Source organism: Gobio gobio (assembly GCF_949357685.1).
Source record: "Gobio gobio genome assembly, chromosome: 14".
Taxonomy (NCBI): domain Eukaryota; kingdom Metazoa; phylum Chordata; class Actinopteri; order Cypriniformes; family Gobionidae; genus Gobio; species Gobio gobio.
This window is the reverse complement of record NC_137107.1, coordinates 9900460-9922570: the sequence shown is the minus strand read 5'-3', so window position 1 is coordinate 9922570 and position 22111 is coordinate 9900460. Positions and strand designations below refer to the sequence as shown.

General features: G+C 38.2%; 1 protein-coding gene across 1 annotated transcript in view; it reads right to left on the bottom strand.

The window, feature by feature from the left end:
- nsg2 (neuronal vesicle trafficking associated 2) overlaps window positions 1-13909 on the bottom strand; it is a 40798-nt gene extending 26889 nt beyond the window's left edge. The window contains exons 1-3 of the mRNA XM_079834935.1: window positions 13706-13909; window positions 13111-13269; window positions 7772-7891 (exon numbers count right to left, since the gene is read on the bottom strand). Coding sequence (XP_079691061.1) covers window positions 7772-7891; window positions 13111-13239 — 249 coding nt within the window. The 5' untranslated portion in view covers window positions 13240-13269; window positions 13706-13909. The remainder of the gene's footprint in view (window positions 1-7771; window positions 7892-13110; window positions 13270-13705) is intronic.
- Between the last annotated feature and the right edge of the window lie 8202 nt (window positions 13910-22111).

Genomic DNA, 22111 nt, shown 5'->3' with positions numbered 1-22111 from the left:
TGTACCTAGTCTCTTAATTAGCCATGGGTGTGTTTTGGGCGTAACATGCAATAAACCAACCAGAGTCTCATCTCCCATTCCCTTTAAAAGCCAGTTGCACTTGCACCATGGCGGATTCGCTATTTACATGGCGGACTTTGCGAGCGGAAATACTGAACACTTCTCCAGAGAGGAATCCTGTTATTTTTAATATTTGGCATATTTGTGTGCTGCTGCGCATCCCTGTGTGTGTAATAATCAGAGTGTACGTGCGTTGTGCACCGTCTATAGGCACATGTTACTAACACACCCTTTAAATAACACAAAAAATACTGCGTTATTGATTTTAGAGCAGGTTTTTGTTGGTCAATGGCGCAGTCATTTTCAGTTCCTTGAAATAGCAACACGCCAACAATGCTCCTGAACACACCTGGTTTTCAGACCAGCACGCCCATGGGTGAACAGATGCGCGAGTGCATCTGCTATTTAAACAACGTGGTGCAGGACGTGAAAATGAGAACTGCGTTGGGCTGAAAATAGCAAAAAACACCGGTGTAGGATGTACATGTATTTTGCCACTTGATTCTTTGTAATTTTCAATATACATTTTTAAATCATAAGTCTTAAATGGAATGTTCAACTAGAAATGAAAATTCTTTCATCACCCTCATGTTGTTCCAAACGCGGTTGTACTTTCTTTCTTCTCCATAAAACAAAATAAAATATTTGAAGAATATTTTGCATTCGCTGAAACTCTTTGACCCCCCTGACTATTATTGTATGGACAGCTGAAATATTTTTCAAATATCTTCTTTTGTGTGAAAGGAAATTGGAACGACATAAAGGTGAGTAAATTATGTCTTTTTGAAAATCTCGACTGTATAGTAACATTCTACATATTATAGGTTGGTAGTGGAGAGAACATGTAAAAACTGGGGTTGAGTGTTTCCAGTTTGCCTTTGGAGACTCCAATCAGCATCACTCAACAAGATCAATCACTCTGACAGCGACTGCCCCCCTACGTTACCCGAGGTCACTGCTTGACAACATATGGTTTTGCCCAAGCAAACGATTTGTCAAATCCAATGAATGGCTATCATCTGTAGGGGGATGCTAGGAGCAATTCAGCGTGACTGCAGCATAGCATGGTCTCCTGACTTCAGGGTGGGTGACAATCGTCTCTGTTTCCTGGCACTCCCACATGATTGGGTACTTTATTTTGACATCGAGCGAATGCCCGGTGACAATTTACTGCGTGACTAGGGAGAATGGATTGGCAGCATTATACAAAAATGGATTGTGTGCCCTCAAATGCATCTCTCTGCATGGCGGTCGCCGTTTTGTCAATGACAGTATGAGTTACGTTGCACCAACAAAGGCATTTCAGCTTGAACGCTTGCAGAGTTTCAAATAAAATCTGTCCTTTAAAGGGACATTTGCTCAATGCTCTTCAAAGAAAGCATTAACTTCAATAAACATCCCAATAAATATCACCTTTTACACTGGTAGTCATGGAGTACCAAGGTATTTAAATATGGTAATCAATACATCTCACACTGACCAGACGGTAATAAAAATACCATGGTATTACCATTGACCTCTGGACATGTATGGTAATAGCATGGTATTATTTGAAGAACCATGCAAGTATATCTTAGAAATGAATATGGCAATCAAACGGTTTCTTTGACATTGCTCCATGGTATTCACATTTTTGGTTATATACCATGGCATTAGTGCCATGTAAATAAACTGATACATAAATATGGTAATAAATGGGCCTAATTGGTCAGTACCATTTGAACAAATATCACAGTAATAATAGCATGGTATTATTTGAAGTATCTTTGAGTACCATGCAAATATCATGGATATGAATACAGCAATCAACGGACATCACACTAACAAAAATAAACAAAACATGCCATTGTATTACTATGTATTTTGGTTATGTGCCATGGCAGTAACATGGTAACTTAGAAATACACTGGTGCATGATTATGGTAATCAGCTGGCCTCACACAAGAACACGGCTGTTGTTATAACGACAAAAACATGATGTTCAGCTTTGTTTAAAACGTGTAGTCTACAGCACACAGTAGAAACTGCACAATTTAAAAAACGCCCACTCTCATAAAAGCTTTACTGTGTATTAAAGGTGTATTTTTCTCTCTCTGTCTGACTAGCTACCTCCATTGTAGCAGTCCTTTCCCCCCTCTTTTTTTATTTCTTGTTCTCATTTTCTCTCCAGAGATGTTAAAATGGTAGACTAAACAAGAGCCGAAGGGCCTAGGCAGTGCAGTGTGGGTGTGCCAGTATGTGAGTGGTCTTTCAAGCGAGCACGTCTGCCGCTCACCCAACCTCTCTCCTTCATTCTTATTCTGCTTGAGATGCCGAGACTGATGGGGCAGCATTTCAGCTCAATGTCATCTATTTCTCTCTCTCTTTCTCTCCTCCCGTCCCTCATGTCTACTGTCGGCTTGACATCCATTCAGCTATGGGATGTCAGTGTGTCTGAACTGAGGATTGTGCAGCTACGTCTAAGGATTAGCTGGCTATCTATTTTGCACTGCGCATTAGAACTTGTGCGTCTTTATGTGTGCAGATGCTCTCCATTAGGAAGCTTTATTATTTTTCAGGCAGGTTATTAATTGGTTTGCAGCACAAACAGGAGGATCTGCAGGGGTGTATTCCTGGATTGACAAGTTATCTCGTAGGGAACATTTACATGACAAATGATGTACAAAAAAACGGATATGTTTTTAATTTGTGCTTTTTGTGTACAGACAACAACGTTGTCAAAACGATCCCCATTCAAAAACGATTAAAATCGCTGTATTCTGCTGGTAGTTGCCGATAAATGATGTTTCATTAACAAAGTTTGGGAGGAGCATGTTCAGATGATCTATCCAATCATTGGCTGCGTCCCAATTCGCCTACTTATACTACGTCCTAAAAGTATGTACTCTTTTTGTAAAGAAAAAGTACATACTTTTGAGTGTGTAGCAGAAGAGTATGCAAGCTTTGGGACATACTACTTCGTCATCTTTAACGGACTCTGTTACGTGCGTCCCGTCACCGTTTAAACTGCCCTTTCAATCATCGTCACAGTTAAAAGCCCCCACTTTCAATTTAATTTCCTACCGTATCGGAGAGAAATGTAGTCGCTCGTTGATCTGCCTTTCGTGGGTCTTTGTGCAGAGACTCCTCTCGTGTGTTTGCAAAGTTAATGGCCAAACGTATCATTACAAAAGTTCTCAATGCTGCTGAAGGAGAAATATAATGTGGATAATTTTGAATAAATATCTTTTCGTCAGGTTAAATACTGATAATTGCTCACTCAAACCACTTTATATAATCCTCTCCACTTCCGTCAGACTCGCGTAACCATCATGTTTGTAGTTTTTTAAACACTTTTTATCCGCGTTTGTAGTTCTAATCGAATCCCCGTCCATCTCGCAATGGGTTGTGGGCAATATCAGCCGTTAGAGTGCGCATCGATCTGCACTTCAGATTCTTACCGGAAATAGTAAACCATCCGGGAATCTTTGTAATACTTTTTTCAACATACTAAGATTTGGGACATACTAAATCTTTTTTCGAATACTATTTAGTACGGATAGTATGCAAATTGGGACACAGCCGTTATGTCATTCCAACCAGCTGTCAGCAAGCAGTAATCAACATGTCTACCCAGTCAGCACAAGTGGAGGATTATATAAATACCCAGTCAACTCAACAATGCTCCTTGACAGGTTTTCAGCATCCCTCCACCACCCCGTCTTCCTCACACTCACCTGGTTACTTTCCTAACCAGAGATATGGGGGGAGTACTCTGGGTTCGGGCCAAATACCGAGCTCGGAGCCCTCTCCTCGGACAGCACGCCAAATACACATACCATTTATTCTATCGGACTTATATGTAAGTGTGAACTCGTGAAGTCTTTGTAAAGAAACACTAGGCGCCTATAGACTGACAACGTCAGTTTTTCCACAAATTTGTGTTTTTGTAGTTTACACGGAGACAACAGCAGTATCGTTTTCAAAAACGTTCACTTTGAAACCAGTTTTTAAAAGTTTTCGTTTTCAGGCCCCCAAAATGCTGTTGACTTTCGTTTTTTTGTTGAAAACAGTGTCATGTAAACGTCCCATCAATGTATACATGTGCTATAGTCTATCCTTAAGAAGCTTATCGAGCACAATTCAATCAGCGAACATTATTCTGAAGAAAGAATAGCATCATTTTTAACCTGATCTGAGGCCCTGTTTACACCTTGTTTGGTCGATCGGATCACAAGTGGACGATGCTAAATACAGGTGTAAACAGAGTCTAAAGCGTTTTGAGCTTGTCCACTTTCGACCACTTCCAAAGGTAGTGGAAAACGCATTTGAACGGATTGCTTTCGTAGTGTAAACTTGGTTGAATGTGTTCAAACAGCCACTAAAAGACCCGCTTCTCTCCTCCTACTGACCTCATGCCGAAATATTATGGGAAGCGTGCTAGCCAGACAGGATTTAAACTTACCAAGCATAATATTCTCTCACTTTTCCTGATTTCTAACACACATTCACCATATTCTGCGCGGTCTTGCGGCAATCAGAGTAGAAACAAAAGCTGATGTTCTTCGTATGTTTTTCCGTGGTCTCCAGATGCGTTCATATGTACATTTCACAAGCTTATTTTGTCCATTAGATCAAAAGATGTGAAAAAAAAAACATACATTTAACTGCCCAATGACCCTCCCTTCATAAAAATCAGGACAGAAGTAGTCGAAAGTGGACAAAAGAGACGGATTAAAACACCAGCTGTAAACGGGAATGTGTCTTCCTCGTCTACTTGTGATCCGATCGACCAAAACACATCTTAATACCAGGTGTAAAAGCATTCGGTCTGTGAAACCACAATGCTACACAGAGAGGGAAAAATAATATTAACCAGTCAGATTTTTACTGGTTCATTTTTTAACAAAAGTCTTCGCCCTGATAACTACAGTGTTGTGGGTGGTTACTAAGACATTGCTATGTGGTTGCTAAGGTGTTCTGAGTGTTTTAGCATGTTTCAAGTCGATTGAAAGGAGCCTACGTGGTTGCTAGTGGGCTGCCTATTGCCCCAAGCCAAAAGAGCCCAAAAAAGTCTTTAAAAAAAAGTTTGGTTCCCTCTTTCAATGTAATGAATGGTATTGGTACAATTTATTCAATGTAATTGTGTTTTCAGCAGTTTTATCGTCTACCATGTTAAAATCAAAAAGTGGTAAATTAAAAATCCTAGGACTAGGGATTACACTTAGCACTTAGCAAGCACTAGTAACAACTATCACAGCCTATTCCCCAAGATTCAATCAAATCCCAATGGATAAAATAAAGTCCGTCCTAGATTATTTCCTACTGAATATTCGTTTTCACTATGTAACACTGATATAATGTAAAACTAACAGTGCAACAAATCCATGTTCATTTTTTGAAGAACAATAAAAACACACTTTGTCGGCCAAACCTCCCACCCAAATGCACCAAGAACTAACTGAAATCACAAAACCTACTCCCCGCTTAATTAAGATGTCTTAATACCAAATTTATTTTAACATGATATGTTAATATGTTCCACTTGGCTGCATACGACACCAAGAGACCACAACTCTCTTTTGTTTTGAACAATTAATGAGGGGGAACATTCCTTCTTTACTTGCTAGTGGAGCGACAGCAGGGAATATGTTAAAAATCCAACTGGGAGCCTACGCAGCAGAGATCAGCCTGCAGTTTGCTTTCTGTCCTCAGAATGACTCGTTCCAGACAACAACCTCAAAAAGAGTTTCCTACAACAAGCGCATACACGAAAGCTCCAGGACGTTTCCTTTAGTACCTCCAAAAATAATGAGCGCAGTTGAAGGAGGATCTCAGACAAGAACATCTTGATTGTGTCTGTGGAAAGGAACATTCAGTATAAGTCACAGTTATTGTTTTCATAGTGCATTGTGATTCCAAGAGTGCTGACAGTTTCATTCAGTGTTATTTAACAAACAAAGTCAGTCTTTATGCCAATGTTTGCTGTCGTCTTCATCTGCCTCTCCAACGACCTTCAATGCTCCGATAAAATGCCCCTCCATACTCTCCAGTTCTGCATTAAGTTCACTTTGCCGACAACTCTCTAGCGCCCAACAGCCTCTCAAACTGTTTCCAGGATTCATTCCAAACAGTTGAAGCAGTGTTGAAACAAGAGGGTTTTTTTTTTACAGCATTAAAGGTGAACTATGTAAGATTTTTGCAGTAAAATATCCAAAAACCACTAGGCCAGTGTTATATATTTTGTTCAGTTGAATACTTAGAATATCCCAAATTTTTTCCAACTATTTGTAAATCGTGAAAAAATGCTATTTTAACCAAGGAACCGGGACGTGTGAGCTATGCGTTTGAGGGAGTCGCCTGTCGATTGCGTCATATCTGCGTTACCCTCGATTTTCCTCGGTTTTATTTAGAAGAAACGCTGTACTCTCACTACAGTGTGAACAAGTGTCATAGCAGCCCCCGAGCGAACGTCATAACTTCCTTTTCAACACACTCAGTCAGATATATCTAATACGATAAATAGAGCTGCGTTACCTCATACTCATGACTGGAAAAGAGGAAGTGTCGCCGGTGACCGTGTCATAATAAAAGTCCCGCTGGCGACTATGCCATAATAACAGTCCCGCTCTTCAATCGCTCCTGCGGCCTTGCTCAGCTCCACAACACTCGGTCCTGCTCTGCTTCACTACAGTAATGTTAATAATCGCATCCATGAACATGATTCCTGCCCGAGTCCTATCCTGACTCTTTTCCACCGGCTGAGGTGAAGACCACATGTCCCAAGATTCTGCGCTCAAACGTGGCGTCATCAAACTACGCCTTTGTTTTGAACAGGCGACCTCTAGTGGACGGAAAAGTTACATAGTGTAGCTTTAAAGGGATAGAGTTCACCCCAAAAAAGAAAATTCTGTCATCATTTACTCACCCTCATGTTGTTCCAACCCGTAAGCCTTTTGTTTATCTTCAGAACACAGATTAAGAGATTTTTTATGAAATCTCATTGGTTCTTGCAGAAACTCAAACGTGCTGCTTAACACTAAAATGAACCTCATTGGTTCTTGCTGAAGCTCAAACATGCAGCGTAACACGAGAATGAACCTCATTGGTTCTTGCTGAAGCTCAAACGTGCTGCGTAACACGAGAATGAACCTCATTGGTTCTTGCAGAAACTCAAACGTGCTGCTTAACACGAAAATGAACCTCATTGGTTCTTGCTAAAGCTCAAACATGCAGCGTAACACGAGAATGAACCTCATTGGTTCTTGCTAAAGCTCAAACATGCTGCGTAACACGAGAATGAACCTCATTGGTTCTTGCTGAAGCTCAAACGTGCAGCGTAACACGAGAATGAACCTCATTGGTTCTCACACTTGTTCAAGCGAACATGCTTGAGCCTCCGTTTACCGCAACTGACGCTTGAGTTGATGAATGTTAATATGTGAATAAAAGCCTAAATTAAATCTGTTCATCAATAAAGTGATCGTGTCTCTTCAGAACATTTGAACTAAACTCAATTCACATGTACCCCTTCTAACTGGTGAATCTGGTTTTCAAATGAATCCAATGCTGGGAACCAGCACCCAGAACATTTGCTGACCAGCCATGATGTTTTCTTTTTTTCAACAAATGAATGGAAGAAAGAAAACAAAAAACAAAGCACGGCCACCTAAGCCGATTTTAAAAGAACAGACAGAGCATACAATTACTGACAAAGGAAGTTCAGCTATACCTTCAGCCTTTCAGAAACTCCATCAGTCACACTGATGGTGAACTCCTCCACCTTCGGGACCTTCAGCTTGGCCTTGTTCTTCTGTTCCGTCTGATACTCAGTCCGTGTCTTCACCACCACCTGCGGAGAGAGTATTTAACCATCAAAACAACCTGATATGAAATTCCATTAAGATCAAAGTTTGATAACTGTACCATAAAGCCAGTACCTTCCAATCAATAATGGCCATAATCATGTTAGGCCTTCCTCATGATAAAACTCCATGCTGGTTCTTAAATTGCTCAAAATCACTGATCTGACAGACACTCTGAGATAACAAGGACTTCCAGTAACACAGTCCCAATGGGACTTTCCAAAATCAAAGCCGATTCCCACAACAGCACTCAATCGTGAGTCAAATCAGACTGGGTAGATCACATTAAATGATGGAAAATACCTGCTTGAAATCCATTCCAACCATTCAAACTGAAATAAAATTAATACAATTACATTAATTAAAATCACATTTTAATTCGATTTCAAAACACATATGGGTGTGGTTAGGACTGAGTTCATTAGGACTTCGGATTTCAAGTGTTCAAATTTCATTTGACTTGGATATGGCAAAAAAATCATCCTGTAAATTCCTCATCCTGTCATACAATTTAAGTTCCAACTAATGAATTAGGAGGGAGCAACTTGCCCCAACCCTGTCCCTGTCCGATGCGAGGTGACAGATGGAGGAATAACGCGTCTCGTGTTGACCTCCGTTCCTGCCACCTTACTTTCTAGAAACCCTGAAGTTGATGAAGTCTAATGTCCTGTAGGCCACTGGATGAAGCTCAACTACTTGTCATGAACTCTGCAATTACTGCTTATCTGTCTCCTTCCCAAACCCTCTGACATTTCATTTTCCCCCTGAATAACCATCTTGTCTGCTTCCATTTCTCTCTCCTTCTCCTGATCTATGTGAGGCATTCTGTTATCGCTAGGATTGTTATTCAGTTTTTGCACACCCCCAGAATGCACCCTCTGCCTCCAGGCAAGGTTGCGCATTGTCTTTTTTGCTGCTGATTCAAGCCATCGATAGTGTCAACAGCAGGAACTACTGCGGACCGGAATGGATTGATCCTCTCAAATATGAGTGCTGTACTGATATATGCTGATATGACGACCAACTTGATTGGAAAAATGCTTTGAATAATGATGAGACGCTGATGACATGCAGCTTGTGATTTTGGCATGCAATTAGCAGATGATGAATTTGGTAGTCTGATGATAATGGAACGGTTTCGAGATTCTGGATGACAACAAGACATCCTGACCAAATGTTTCCATTACATAAGTCCCCTTGGGAAACTTGGGAAAAAAAAAAAATCATTGCTTCACAACTAAATGCACGGTTTAGCTTATCCTTGCAACATCCTAACTTAAATATCTGACAATTAAATCCATATGTTTTGCTCCTCGGTTATGGTATCCAATAACTGAGAAAAACTCTCTGATATTCATGCAATGAATCTACACACTTAATTACAGTAAATAAATGTAATTCTTCACAGAGTGAGTTTTAACTTGGCTCATATAAAATAAATAACGTTAAGACAGCTTTTGAATAATTTGCAGTTATTACTGCCTGATTGCTATCTGCAGACCTCTAGAGAAAGATAATGATTTCCCGCAGGGCTGATCCTTGTCCTGCTTAAAGACTTTAAAGTCAGCATGAAAAATTAATGAATTTTACATTGTCCAAGTTTATGTGACAGAACTGCATCAAGTGCATGCATTACAGCAACTTCACGATAGATTCTCTGCTTACAGTGATTATAATTTGCTTTCAACCTTCTGAACAAAATATCTGTACCTTTTTTTTAGCAATTGAATGATCTTGTACCATCTCGGAGGTATTATTTTGGTCATTTACAGACTGCGACCAAATGGTCGCATTTTGCAACCTTTTTTCCTGCTAGTGCGACTACATTTTGTTAGAGGTCGCACTGGTGCCACCACCATATTGCCCAACTGATAAGAGCTGCTATTTTTGTTACATATGAGAAACATCAAAGGGCAAACGAAATGAAAGCGGAACGGAACCGCGCTACTCACTTGAGCTGCTGTGCGCGGACAGTTTATCAGCTCGGAGCAATATTAGACAGCGCAGCGTGAGCTCATACACGAGCCCATCTCGATCACCCAACACCGTTACTACATAGCGCTGGGAGATCCAGTGAGAAAGTGTTTGAATTCACCACTACTGCGAGATCTAGTGGGAAGCGTTCGGTGCAGAATTCTCTGTTATAAACCACAGATATCAGATCAAACAGCGCTGACGAGGAATCCAGGAGAAACCATTGTTGCATGAACGAAGGGTTTCAGTCCACAAATAATAAACATTCACCATGGACTTAAAGGGTTAGTTCTCCAAAAATGAAAATTAGCCCATGATTTACGCACCCTCAAGTCATCCTAGACGTATATGACTAATAAAATCTGAGTTATATTTAAAAAGTCCTGGCTCTTCAAAGCTTTATAATGGCAGTGAATTGTTGTCTCGTTTATGAAGTCCATAAAAGTGCATCTATCCATCATATAACTGCTCCACACGGCTCTGGGGGGTTAATAAAGGCCTTCCGAAGCGAAGTGGGGCGTTTGAGTAAGAAAAATATCCATTGTCAAAACTTTATAGACAAAAATAACTATCATATGCACGTAGGATGACTTGAGGGTGAGTAAATCATGGGCTAATTTTCATTTTTGGGTGAATTAACCCCAAATAGTCGAATGTTGTTGTTGTTTTTTCGTACAACCTTTTGAGAGTGAAATTCAAGCAGTTCAACTTCAAGAGCTTCACACTTTTTCCAGCATTTCAAAGCTCTAAATATCAAATGTTAATATTATTTTTAATGTGATGATAAGTAAAACTAAAAGTTTAAAGGTGTAGGCCAAACAAGCACTTTTATTTAAAAAAAAGGCATGAAATTACCACTATAACCAGTATATGGCGGCAGAGGAGCACTTATTGACTTGTTAGCAAATTCCACTCCTTTATATATGGACAACTGTCGCTCAGTTCTGTGTGATACTATAGACATGGGCGAGGAGGTTTACTCGCACGAAATGTTGTGGAAACCGTGATGCATTTTATTTTTCAGGATTCTTTGATGAATAGAAAGTTCAATGAACAGCATTTATTTGCATCTAATAAAGCATTTACTAAATATAAATCTTTTGTAATATTATAAATGTCACTTGTGATCAATTTAATGCATGTTTGATGAATCAAATAATTTCTCTCTTTTTTAATCTTACCACAAATGTTTGAATACATGGTTTCCACAACGATGAAGCAGCACAACTGTTTTCATCATTTATAATAAACAGAAATGTTTAGTAAATCGTCATATCAGAATGATTTCTGAAGGACCATGTGACACTGAAGACGAGTAATGATGCTCAAAATTCAGCTTTGATCACAGGAATAAATTACATTTAAAAATCTTTAACTATATATTCACATAGATAACAGCTGCTTTGCATTAGGATAATATTTCACTGTATTACTTTTTTACTGCATTTTTGATTAAATAAATGCAGCCTTGGTGAGCAGAAGACTTCTCTGAAAAACATTTAACAATTGTAATGTTTCCAAACTTTTGATAGGTACTGTATATTTTTTTACATTGCATAAAATCCAAGGGTGTTTGTTGTAGTACATAAACCAATCGTAAAAATTTGCAAAAATATAGCGAAAAATATTACAGATATTACTGGTTATTGTTCAGCAGTGTATTTGATATCTTACCGAATTAAAAGCAAGAGATGACATAAATTAAATCTGTCAATTAGACAAAGGTCAGAAAAAACTGGTCTTACACCTGACATTTCTGTCTCCCTCACTTCTGAAAAGATGGCTACGCCCCAGACTATAGAAGAACAATCGTACATTTAATAAGAGCAGAATATTTAAATTTGCCCTTTAAAAAAGAGTTTTTTGCACATTACTGTTGTTAATAAAAGTTAATTTAATCTCCATATCAATTCAAGCTCAGTGCTTCACTGTTAAATTTCCAATAAACAAACATATTTACACTTATTAAAAAAACAACAGTAAATGTATGATTAAATTAACTTTATGATAAAGTTTCCTCCAGCGCCACCAAATCAGGTGCTGGCACCTCCATCTGTAGAACTGAGTGGTGCCACTGCTCTCAAATGTCTGGAGTCTGGAGCCCTGATATATTATATATATATGCCGGAGACTATGGCTATTTGTATATGTTAGTGATGTTCCTTTCGAAATGCAATTGGATGCTGACAAAACTATTTGAAATAATTTGTATAAGACAAATCCAGTCATCTTTTAGACTGAGGCTAAGGGCCATTATTCTATTAAATTACCCTTCTCGTTCCTCTTATTCATTGGAAAATGTCATAATTGCAATCTCAATTTTGTTAATTACACATGAACTATATTGAAGTATGACGTCATGTAAGCAGGGTGGGATCATTGCAAGTGCCCTAAAGCACACGTCTTTGGATATAAACATTAACTGACCTGAACCAAGATCGTTTCAGCTACCTTTAGAAAAATGGTGGTCTAGAAAAAAAAATGATTAAAACCAATATTCACTATAATTTTCATATATTTCAGTGCCTACAAAATAATAAAAATACTATATTTACAATTTTTTCATCTTGAACGTCATTTTTTGTCCACAAAAATGATCTATAAATACACAATTTTCGCCTGTTTACTAATGCATAGAGCCACAAGGAGAAGAAGAAAGGCTCACCAGGTGGCAGAGGCATGTTAATAATCCAACACATCCTCTTCACCTCTAAGCCGGCATTAAACAGACGACGCAGCCTCCATATGACAGCCGAGATAAACGATAAAATGGCTTTTTTCTGTTTGTCATGCGGGCCAATAAACCACCCCAAAGGCTTGGGGGTGGGATTTCTGTGCAATCCTTAAAATACGACAGCCTGTGCTTTTGTGACTGGCTTGTGCCCAGGTTTGGGCAGAGTGACAGGCCACTTCATTTAGCAGGTGCAAAGAATGATTGCGCCATCCTCAGCAGAATCCCAAATGAGGGCCGGAGCACCACTCACAGAAAGTGTCACAGCTCGCGCCCTTATGCACACCGGTTGGAGGATTGTACCGGCATGTTTGGGGAAAAGCTATTGTATTGTACATACTCAAATGATAATTAAAAAACAGCGTAATCTGACAATTGGGTTAATACATCATTATTAGTTTTAGGCACTGTAACCGGTTTGGAGGGATATATTATGCCCTGATGAAAGGCAAGGTCTGACGACCCTATTATATAATACCTATAAAGAACAATTTTCCTTACCTTGTCTGGGGCTTGGTACTGAAGATTAGTAACATCCAAGGGCGTGATGAGGGGGACGTTTTGAAAGCCGTCCTCAACACTAACAGCTTTCGCTCCTTTGTCTTGTAGATTACTCCCCAGTTTAACCATCTTTAAAGGATTATTGCACTTTTCACCAGCCTATAAATGCAGAGGAACACTTGTAAAATATCCAGCCTTGGCTCTGAATCATATATCGACCACCTTTAATAATAAAACAAAAAAATCTATACACCTCTGGCACGTGAATAAACCGTGCAGAGCTACAGCACACCTTATATATCAAAGCTTTTGGTAAACACCTCACGCGTGTCCGTCTGATGGCAATGCTTTAAAATACACAAACGTTGCGCGTGCACATGGAAGTAAAGGATCGTGCATTGATCTTCGAGATGAAAGAGGGAAAACACAGCACGGTTTAACTATACTGTCCAAAATCCAGGTGTCGAAACATCAGCCACGGCGCACATAAAGCATCCGCGCCCGTTTGAAGGCTGGTTTACCAGTCACAACAATTCATCTCCCACCCAAACACAACCCGCGCGAGATGAAAAGATGTTTTTAAACGCGTACTCACCGAGAGAGGTCAACTTTCACGCTTTTTAGGGGCTCAAAGACAGTTCAAATTCGGGTTGTTGATGAGGGCAGGTGGAGCGTCGAGATGGAGATGCTGTATGTGTGTGTGTGTATGTGTGTGTGTGTGTGTGTGGCGCTGATGCGAGAGATGCAGATACTGACGGCCTCGCGCAGCATCCAAACCCTCACTTACACTCAAGCCACTAGGGGGGATCTGAAAGAAACCCTACATTTGTTTTGCCCGACCCTTAGAAACCCTGAAGCTCAATACTCACCCACATTAGCTGACTTGTTTGCCATCTAGTGAAAAACCGAGAGAAGTACATGAAGCGTGAATACATTTTGTTTGCCAAAAAGCAAGACACAGTGTCTTTATAATAATAACCTAAAAAAAAAAAAAAAAAAAATTCGCGCCAAACTGTTTGGAGGGATTATGAATTAGACTATTATTTGGCAGACTTGTTCATTAATTTAAATTTTTTTTATTTCATATTTTTTATATTTATTAAGACACAAATGCTCATTAAACAATTACATGTATATTATTTAGCGTAATACATTCAAATAGTTAATTTGCCTACTGTAGCCTAAATGTAGGTTATTTACTGTTGCCAAGCAAAACTGGCACATTAATACAAAAATGAAATGTGCAGACGCAGGTGGGTTTATAATCATCCAATCAGGATTTATAGACAGTGTAATATTTGAACACAATGGTAGGGTACAAATGGGGTAAAGGCACACCTTAAGAAAACTTGTTTTTTTTCCACTATTCCCAAAGTGTAGGACTGCAAATATATGATTGCACATATATATATATATATATATATATATATATATATATATATATATATATATATATATATATATATATATATATATATATATATATATATATATATATATATATATATATATATATATATATATATATATATATACATACATACAGTGCTGGGGAAAGTTACTTTGAAAAGTAATGCATTACAATATTGCGTTGCTCCCTTAAAAAGTAACTAATTGAGTTCCGTTCCGTTACTTTTGCGTTATTTTTTCTCACCTGGGCTGGGCTTGTTTTTGTTTTTGTTTGTTTTTTATAACAAAAAAGTTATATTTTTGTGTAACAGTAAAGACCTCTTCATACCAAAATTGAAATAATAAGCCCCAGGCTGAGGTAAAAAGGTGAATTCCCACATGAGCAGTAATAATGGTAGAATAGGATGCAGGAGAAAAAAGTTTTACCAATAAAATACAAAAATCTAGTAATTTTCATCATCAAAGGTCAGCAGCAAGACATTGGTAAATTAAATATAAAGGTAGATGAAATGCATAAAAATAGTTGTTTTATTTAACATTTAATTATTGGAGGTTTGCATAGTACTCTGATTTTGCATTTGACTGATTTTATTCATTTTGAGGAGTACAGAATCTTTATTGTGCAAGTGAGATAAATAAATGCTCATATTTAGTCTAGAACTACAATAACCATCATGTTTACACACAACGCCTCTGCACTTATTTTTCTCAACATGGGGGCAGGAGAGCTGTCAGTCAAATTAATGTGAAAAGTAACTTGCGTTACTTTTTTGAAAAAGTAACTCAGATATTTTGTTGTAAATGTGAAAAGAAATGCGTTACTTTACTAGTTACTTGGAAAAAGTAATATTATTATGCAACCCAAGTTATTTGTAATGCGTTACCCCCAACACTGTATATATGTGTGTGTGTGTGTGTGTGTGTGTGTGTGTGTGTGTGTGTGTGTGTGTGTGTGTGTGTGTGTGTGTGTGTGTGTGTGTGTGTGTGTGTGTGTGTGTGTGTGTGTGTGTGTGTGTGTGTGTGTGTGTGTGTGTGTGTGTGTGTGTGTGTGTGTGTGTGTGTGTGTGTGTGTGTGTGTGTGTGTGTGTGTGTGTGTGTGTGTGTGTGTACATGTTTTTCTAGCCTGGTGGGGACTTCAACCTGACTGTAGACAGACTCATGGGGACTCGTGTCCTAAATTGAGGTCCCCACGGGCACAAAAGCTTATAAATCATTTAGAATGAGTTTTTATGAAAATGTAAAAATGCAGAATGTCTCCTGTGAGGATTAGGTTTAGGGGCAGGGGCAGTGTAAGGGGATAGAAAATACGGTTTGTACAGTATAAAAACCATTACGCCTATGGTGAGTCCCCAGAAGGATAGCGCACCAGACTGTGTGTGTGTGTGTGTATTGAACATTGATGGAGCAACAGATTTTGTGTGAAAATAAATCATAAAAATGGGCTGTTTTGTTTAAAAATCGTATAAATGTATGAGGTGGCGAGGGGGGGACTTTTACCCCACAGACACACGGGGCACAAAAGACACAAATACTTTAGCTAAAATAATATGTTTTCAATAATGTCTATGTTAATACTTGTTCAAAACAATCACTTCAGCAAAGTTTGCACTATTTTCTGTTTATTTTGATAAATAAAATATAAATTTTTTGTTCAATAAATATACCGTCCTTAAAATATGTTATTATAAAGAAACCAAATTATTTTAAAAAGTAAAGATTATGGAAGCATTGAAGGAGATCACATAATAATGTAATATAGATTTACAGTAGTAACAAATTATATTTTATTATATGATATGATTAATATCATATTTTTAAATATAAATATGGTGATTATCTCTAAGGTGGACACCCATCTTAATACATGATATTTAGCATCTGAATCTAACCATTTCATGTCAACAAATGTTGAAGTCATCCGCTGTTTATTGTTAAATGTGATGTATGTAAGTTTTTCACTTTTCTAAAGCATAAAAATACCATAATATGTTTGCAGATATTTAGGAAACACGCTGAATTCCCCTATTTGTTTCAATCAATGCAACAGCCAGATATTCTACTTTGAAGTGTGTGTTTCGTGTCAGAATGTCTGTTTGTGTTTTGGTCTGTGCGAAACCACAGGTTACCAGTTGGCAGAAAACACAGCGTATTGTTGCCATGGAAGCCAGCAAACAAACTGGGTCAGAGATCGCAGATTCTACCTGACCTAAAAATCTCTATGAACGAGAGAGTAGTCAATCATGCATACTGCACCTTTAATTATTGCACCTATTGTACCTGTTTACCCTATACCATATTTTTACATATTCCTCCGTTGTTGAAAAACTGTTGCTATAAATAACTTGAACAAAACTGACAATCATTAAGAAGACCTTTGTCTCAAATTATAGCCAATAATATTAGCGATTCTCATTTGCTTCTTAAATCTACATTTTTAAAAACATTAAATATTAGATCAAATTAGTGCAGAATCTACTTTGCGTTTCAAATCAAGGATCAGACACATTTCCATGCGCATTTTGAAAAGTTGATGTTTTGGAAAGTGTTGCGGCAAGTTTTTGTGCCATCTAGTGGTTCAGAGGTAAATAAAATGAAAGCCGCCTTTCCCCCGCAACGCCTTTAGCCCCTTTGTACCCTATAGGCCCTATTTTAATGATCTGAGCTCATGGTCTGAAGCACATGGCACAGGAAATCCACTTTTGCTAGTTTAACGACGGGAAAAATGGTCGGTGTGCCAGGCGCTTGGTCCAAAAGGGTTGTCCCTAGTCTCTTAATGAGTCATGGGTGTGTTTTGGGCATAATATACAATAAACCAATAAGAGTCTCATCTCCCATTCCCTTTAAAAGCCAGTTGCTCTCGCGCCATAGGGGATTCGCTATTTACATGGCGGATTTTGCAAGTGGAAAAACTGAATGCTTCTCCTTCTGCTTGCTCATCATTACTGCAAATAGGTAGACTAATTCTGATACACACAATGACTATATGTTATGACATGTAGGCAGTTTTATATTTATGTACACAATAATAATCGTTTACATTTGAATCCTTTAATTTTTCATATTTAAAAATGTACGTGTGCTGCTGTGCGTCCCTGTGTGTGTATAATCAGAGTGTACGCGCGTTGTGCACATATTACAACCCCAAATCAGAAAAAGTTGGGACAGTATGGAAAACGCAAAAAAAAAAAAAAGAAGTGATTTCTATATTTACTTTGACTTGTATTTCATTGCGGACAATATGAACACAAAATATTTCATGTTTTGTCTGGTCAACTTCATGTCATTTGTAAATATGCATCCTTTCCTGTCATTCAGACCTGCAACACATTTCAAAAAAAGTTGGGACAGTAGCAATTTAGGGCTAGTAATGAGGTAAAATGGTTAAATAATGATGTGATTTGAAACAGGTGATGTCGACAGGTGATTGTAATTATGATTTGGTACAAAAGCAGCATCCAAGAAAGGTCTAATCCTTTAGGAGCAAAGATGGGCCGAGGATCGCCAGTTTGCCAACAAATACGTGAGAAAATTACTGAAATGTTTAAAAACAATGTTCCTCAAAGAAAGATAGGAAGAGATTTGGATATTTCACATTCAACAGTGCATAACATAATTAAAAGATTCAAGGAATCTGGACGAATTTCAGTGCGTAAAGGACAAGGGCGCAAGCCTAAGCTGAACAACCGTGATCTCCGATCCCTCAGGCGGCACTGCATCAAGAATCGTCATTCATCTATAAGCGATATCACCACATGGGCTCAGGACTACTTTGGCAAACCTTTGTCAAGTACCACAATACGTAGTTACATCCACAAATGCCAGTTAAAACTGTACTGTGCCAAAAGGAAGCCCTATGTTAACAGTGTCCAGAAGCGCCGTCGACTTCTCTGGGCTCGGAGGCATCTGGGATGGACCATCACACAGTGGAAACGTGTACTGTGGTCAGATGAATCAGTATTTCAGGTATTTTTTGGACGCCGTGTGCTCTGGACCAAAGAAGAAAAGGATCATCCAGACTGTTACCAGCAACAAGTCCAAAAGCCAGGGTCTGTCATGGTATGGGGTTGTGTCAATGCCCTTGGCAAAGGTAACTTGCACTTCTGTGAAGGCACCATTAATGCTGAAAAGTACATAGAGATTTTGGAGCATAATATGCAGCCTTCAAGAAGACATCTTTTCCAGGGACGTCCATGCATATTTCAACAAGACAATGCAAAACCACATTCTGCACACATTACAAAGTCCTGGCTGCGGAGGAAGAGGGTACGGGTACTTGACTGGCCTGCCTGCAGTCCCGACCTGTCTCCAATAGAGAATGTGTGGCGCATTTTTTGAAGCGCAAAATGCGACAATGAAGACCCCGTACTGTTGCCCACCTTAAGACTTGTTTGCAGGAAGAATGGGACAAAATTACACCTGAAACACTTCATCACTTGGTGTCTTCAGTCCCTAAATGTCTTTTAAGTGTTGTGAAAAGGAATGGCAACATTACAAAGTGGTAAATGCTTTACTGTCCCAACTTTTTTTGAAATGTGTTGCAGGTCTGAATGACAGGAAAGTGCATATTTACAAATGACATGAAGTTGACCAGACAAAACATGAAATATTTTGAGTTCATATTGTCTGCAATGAAATACAAGTCAAAGTAAATTTAGAAATCACTTCTTTTTTCTTTTTTTTTGCGTTTTCCATGCTGTCCCAACTTTTTCTGATTTGGGGTTGTACTCTTTAAATAAAACTAAAAATACTGCAGTATTGAATTTAGAGCAGGTTTTTATCGGTCAATGGCGCAGGCGTTTTCAGTTCCTCAAAATAGCAACACGCCAACAATGCTCCTGAACACACCTGGTTTTCATCTGCTATTTAAGCAACATGGCGCAGGACGTGAAAATGAGAACTGCGTCAGGCTGAAACTACTAGTTCTGTTGCAGAACTGACAAAATGTAAAAATGTGTACCTTGAATGCAATGTAAGTCGCTTTGGATAAAAGCGTCTGCCAAATGCGTAAATGTAAATGTAAATGTACTAAAAATCACTTGTGTCGCATTGCGCCGGGTGTATGATACACTCTAAAAAAAAAAAAGGTTCTATATCGCACTAAAAGTGGTTCTTGGCTCGTAATCATAGGAGAACCTTTTTAAGTGTTGTATAGCACCAATTTTGGCACTTCAGTGGTTCTTCAGCGGTTCTTTTGCTAAGGTGCTATATAGCACCACTGACTAAGGTGCTATATAGCACCGCTACCATATACAGAACATGTTAAGATATGGTGCGATATAGCACCAAAAGTGGTTCCTCTATGATCACGACGAAGAACCACTTTTAGTGCCATAAAGAACCTTTTTTTTTTTTTTTGAGTGTAAGGCCCTAAGTGTTGTGCAAGCTCACCAGTTTAAACTAGTTAAACTGAGTTATAAGTATAGGGAGTATAACCAGTATAAGCAGTAAATAGAATAAAGACTTTTATTATATATTATTTTTTTCATGATTAGTGCTTATTAAAATCCAATAACTTCTAGGCTTTGAATGACTGCGGATCACTTTCTGCCGGCAGTGCTAATTCCAAATTACATGACAAAATTGTAGTTAGTAACATAATCCATTACATTACACATTTCAGGTAATATATTCAAACTACTTTTAGATTACTTTTAATCTAAAGTCGTTTATCACATGTATTTGAATAATCTTGTACCATATGGATATAAAAATACAATGAGAAAGAAAATATATTTCAGTCTTTGTCAATGCGACAGTGGCTCAGTGGTTCATGTAGGTCGTCTACAAACTGGAAGGTTAGTGGTTCAATCCCCGGTTCCACCTGACCAAGTGTTGAGGTGTCCATGAGTAAGACACTTAACCTCAGCTGCTCCTGATGAGCTCAATGGCTTGCATGGCTGACACCGCCATCAGTGTATGAATGGGTGATTGTGAGGCAATATGTAAAGCTCTTTGGATGGCCATGGGTCTGTAGAAAGCGCTATATAAATGCAGTCCATTTACCATTTTTTACCATCAACATGAAGTGCATTAAATATTGCATTACGTTGCAGTAGTGCATTAAATATTGCATTACTCTACGACAGTTTTCCAGACTGGGGTTCATGAAAGATCTGCAGGGGGCTTGTGAGTTTAATGAAAAGCTAATTTATTAAATCATTAAAATAAAGGTTTGGTTGTTGTTGTTGTTTAACTGTGTGTCATGTGACCATTCCCTGACTACAGAGAGCTGTGAACATGCAAATGTAATGTTAGATTATTGACTTAAATATTAACTTATTACCTTAAAATATCAGTGGGTAAACTTCAAGTATACCAGGTTAAAAAGTTTATGATTGACACAAAAAGTTGGCAAATCCCTGCATAACATGAAAACAAGAAATGATGTGAATGTTAATGCATTTTAAAGACTAAAGCCTTTTAGAGATATAGTTCCATATTCAGTACGTTTAAATGACTCGACTCAATTATTGAGTGATTATAATGTGTTCATCAGTAGTTGATGGTAGATGCTATGATGAATTGTTGGGGTGAAAAACACTTCTTAAAAGTGAAATGATGTGTGTAAATCCAGTGATTAAAAGCTGTGTTTCTCTCAGTTTTCAGTGATAGTCACATGACTAGTGGCTGGTATGTGTGTGCAATTCCACAAACCTGACAGACATATACATTATTGTTGGTTTAACTGGTAAAAAGTAAGTTATCTGGCCTTAAAATGGAGTTCATTCGAATTAAAAAATTTGAGTTGATACCATGAAGAAGATAGTTTAATAAATAGAAACTAAAAATATTATGTTATGGGCACCACGCTAATTATCTAAGTTGATTTGACAAAAGATAAAACGTTTTTTTAGAACATTATTTTTTACAGTGTAGACAGTAGACTTTTATAGAAAGGAAATTTTAAAAGATAAAAAAGAAATGAATCAATTAATTATAAATAACTTACTGAGAATTGCCAGTAATCAAACAGTAACTGTAGTCTGATTACAAGTATTATAAAATGTAATATAATTGGATTACAAGTACTTCATTTTTGGAATCAGTAACTACCCAGCACTGTCTGCAGGCATATTTGCAGCCTCCTTAATTTGACTATATACCATGTCAATTCCATCTCCAGCCAGGAGGGGGCGTAAAGATATTATATATTTATTATACCTGCCTTTGAACTAATAATGATACTTTCAGTCATGCATTGCACTGAAATCACCCAAATTTAAAAAATGCTTGTAGGTGGATGGGGTGCACACACTAACATTCATTTTACATGTTCATTTGTTATACACCGATCAGGCAGAACATTATGACCTCTGACAGGTGAAGTGAATAACACTGATTATCTCTTCATCGCAGCACCTGCTAGTGGGTGGGATATATTAGGCAGCAAGTGAACATTTTTCCTCAAAGTTGATGTGTTAGAAGCAGGAAAAACGGGCAAACGTAAGGATTTGAGCGAATTTGACAAGGGCCTACTTTTACACGTACCACTTACCTAAGCATTGTTGCAGACCATGTACACCCTTTCATGGAAACGGTATTCCCTGGTGGCTGTGGCTCTTTCATCAGGATAATGTGCTCTGCCACAAAG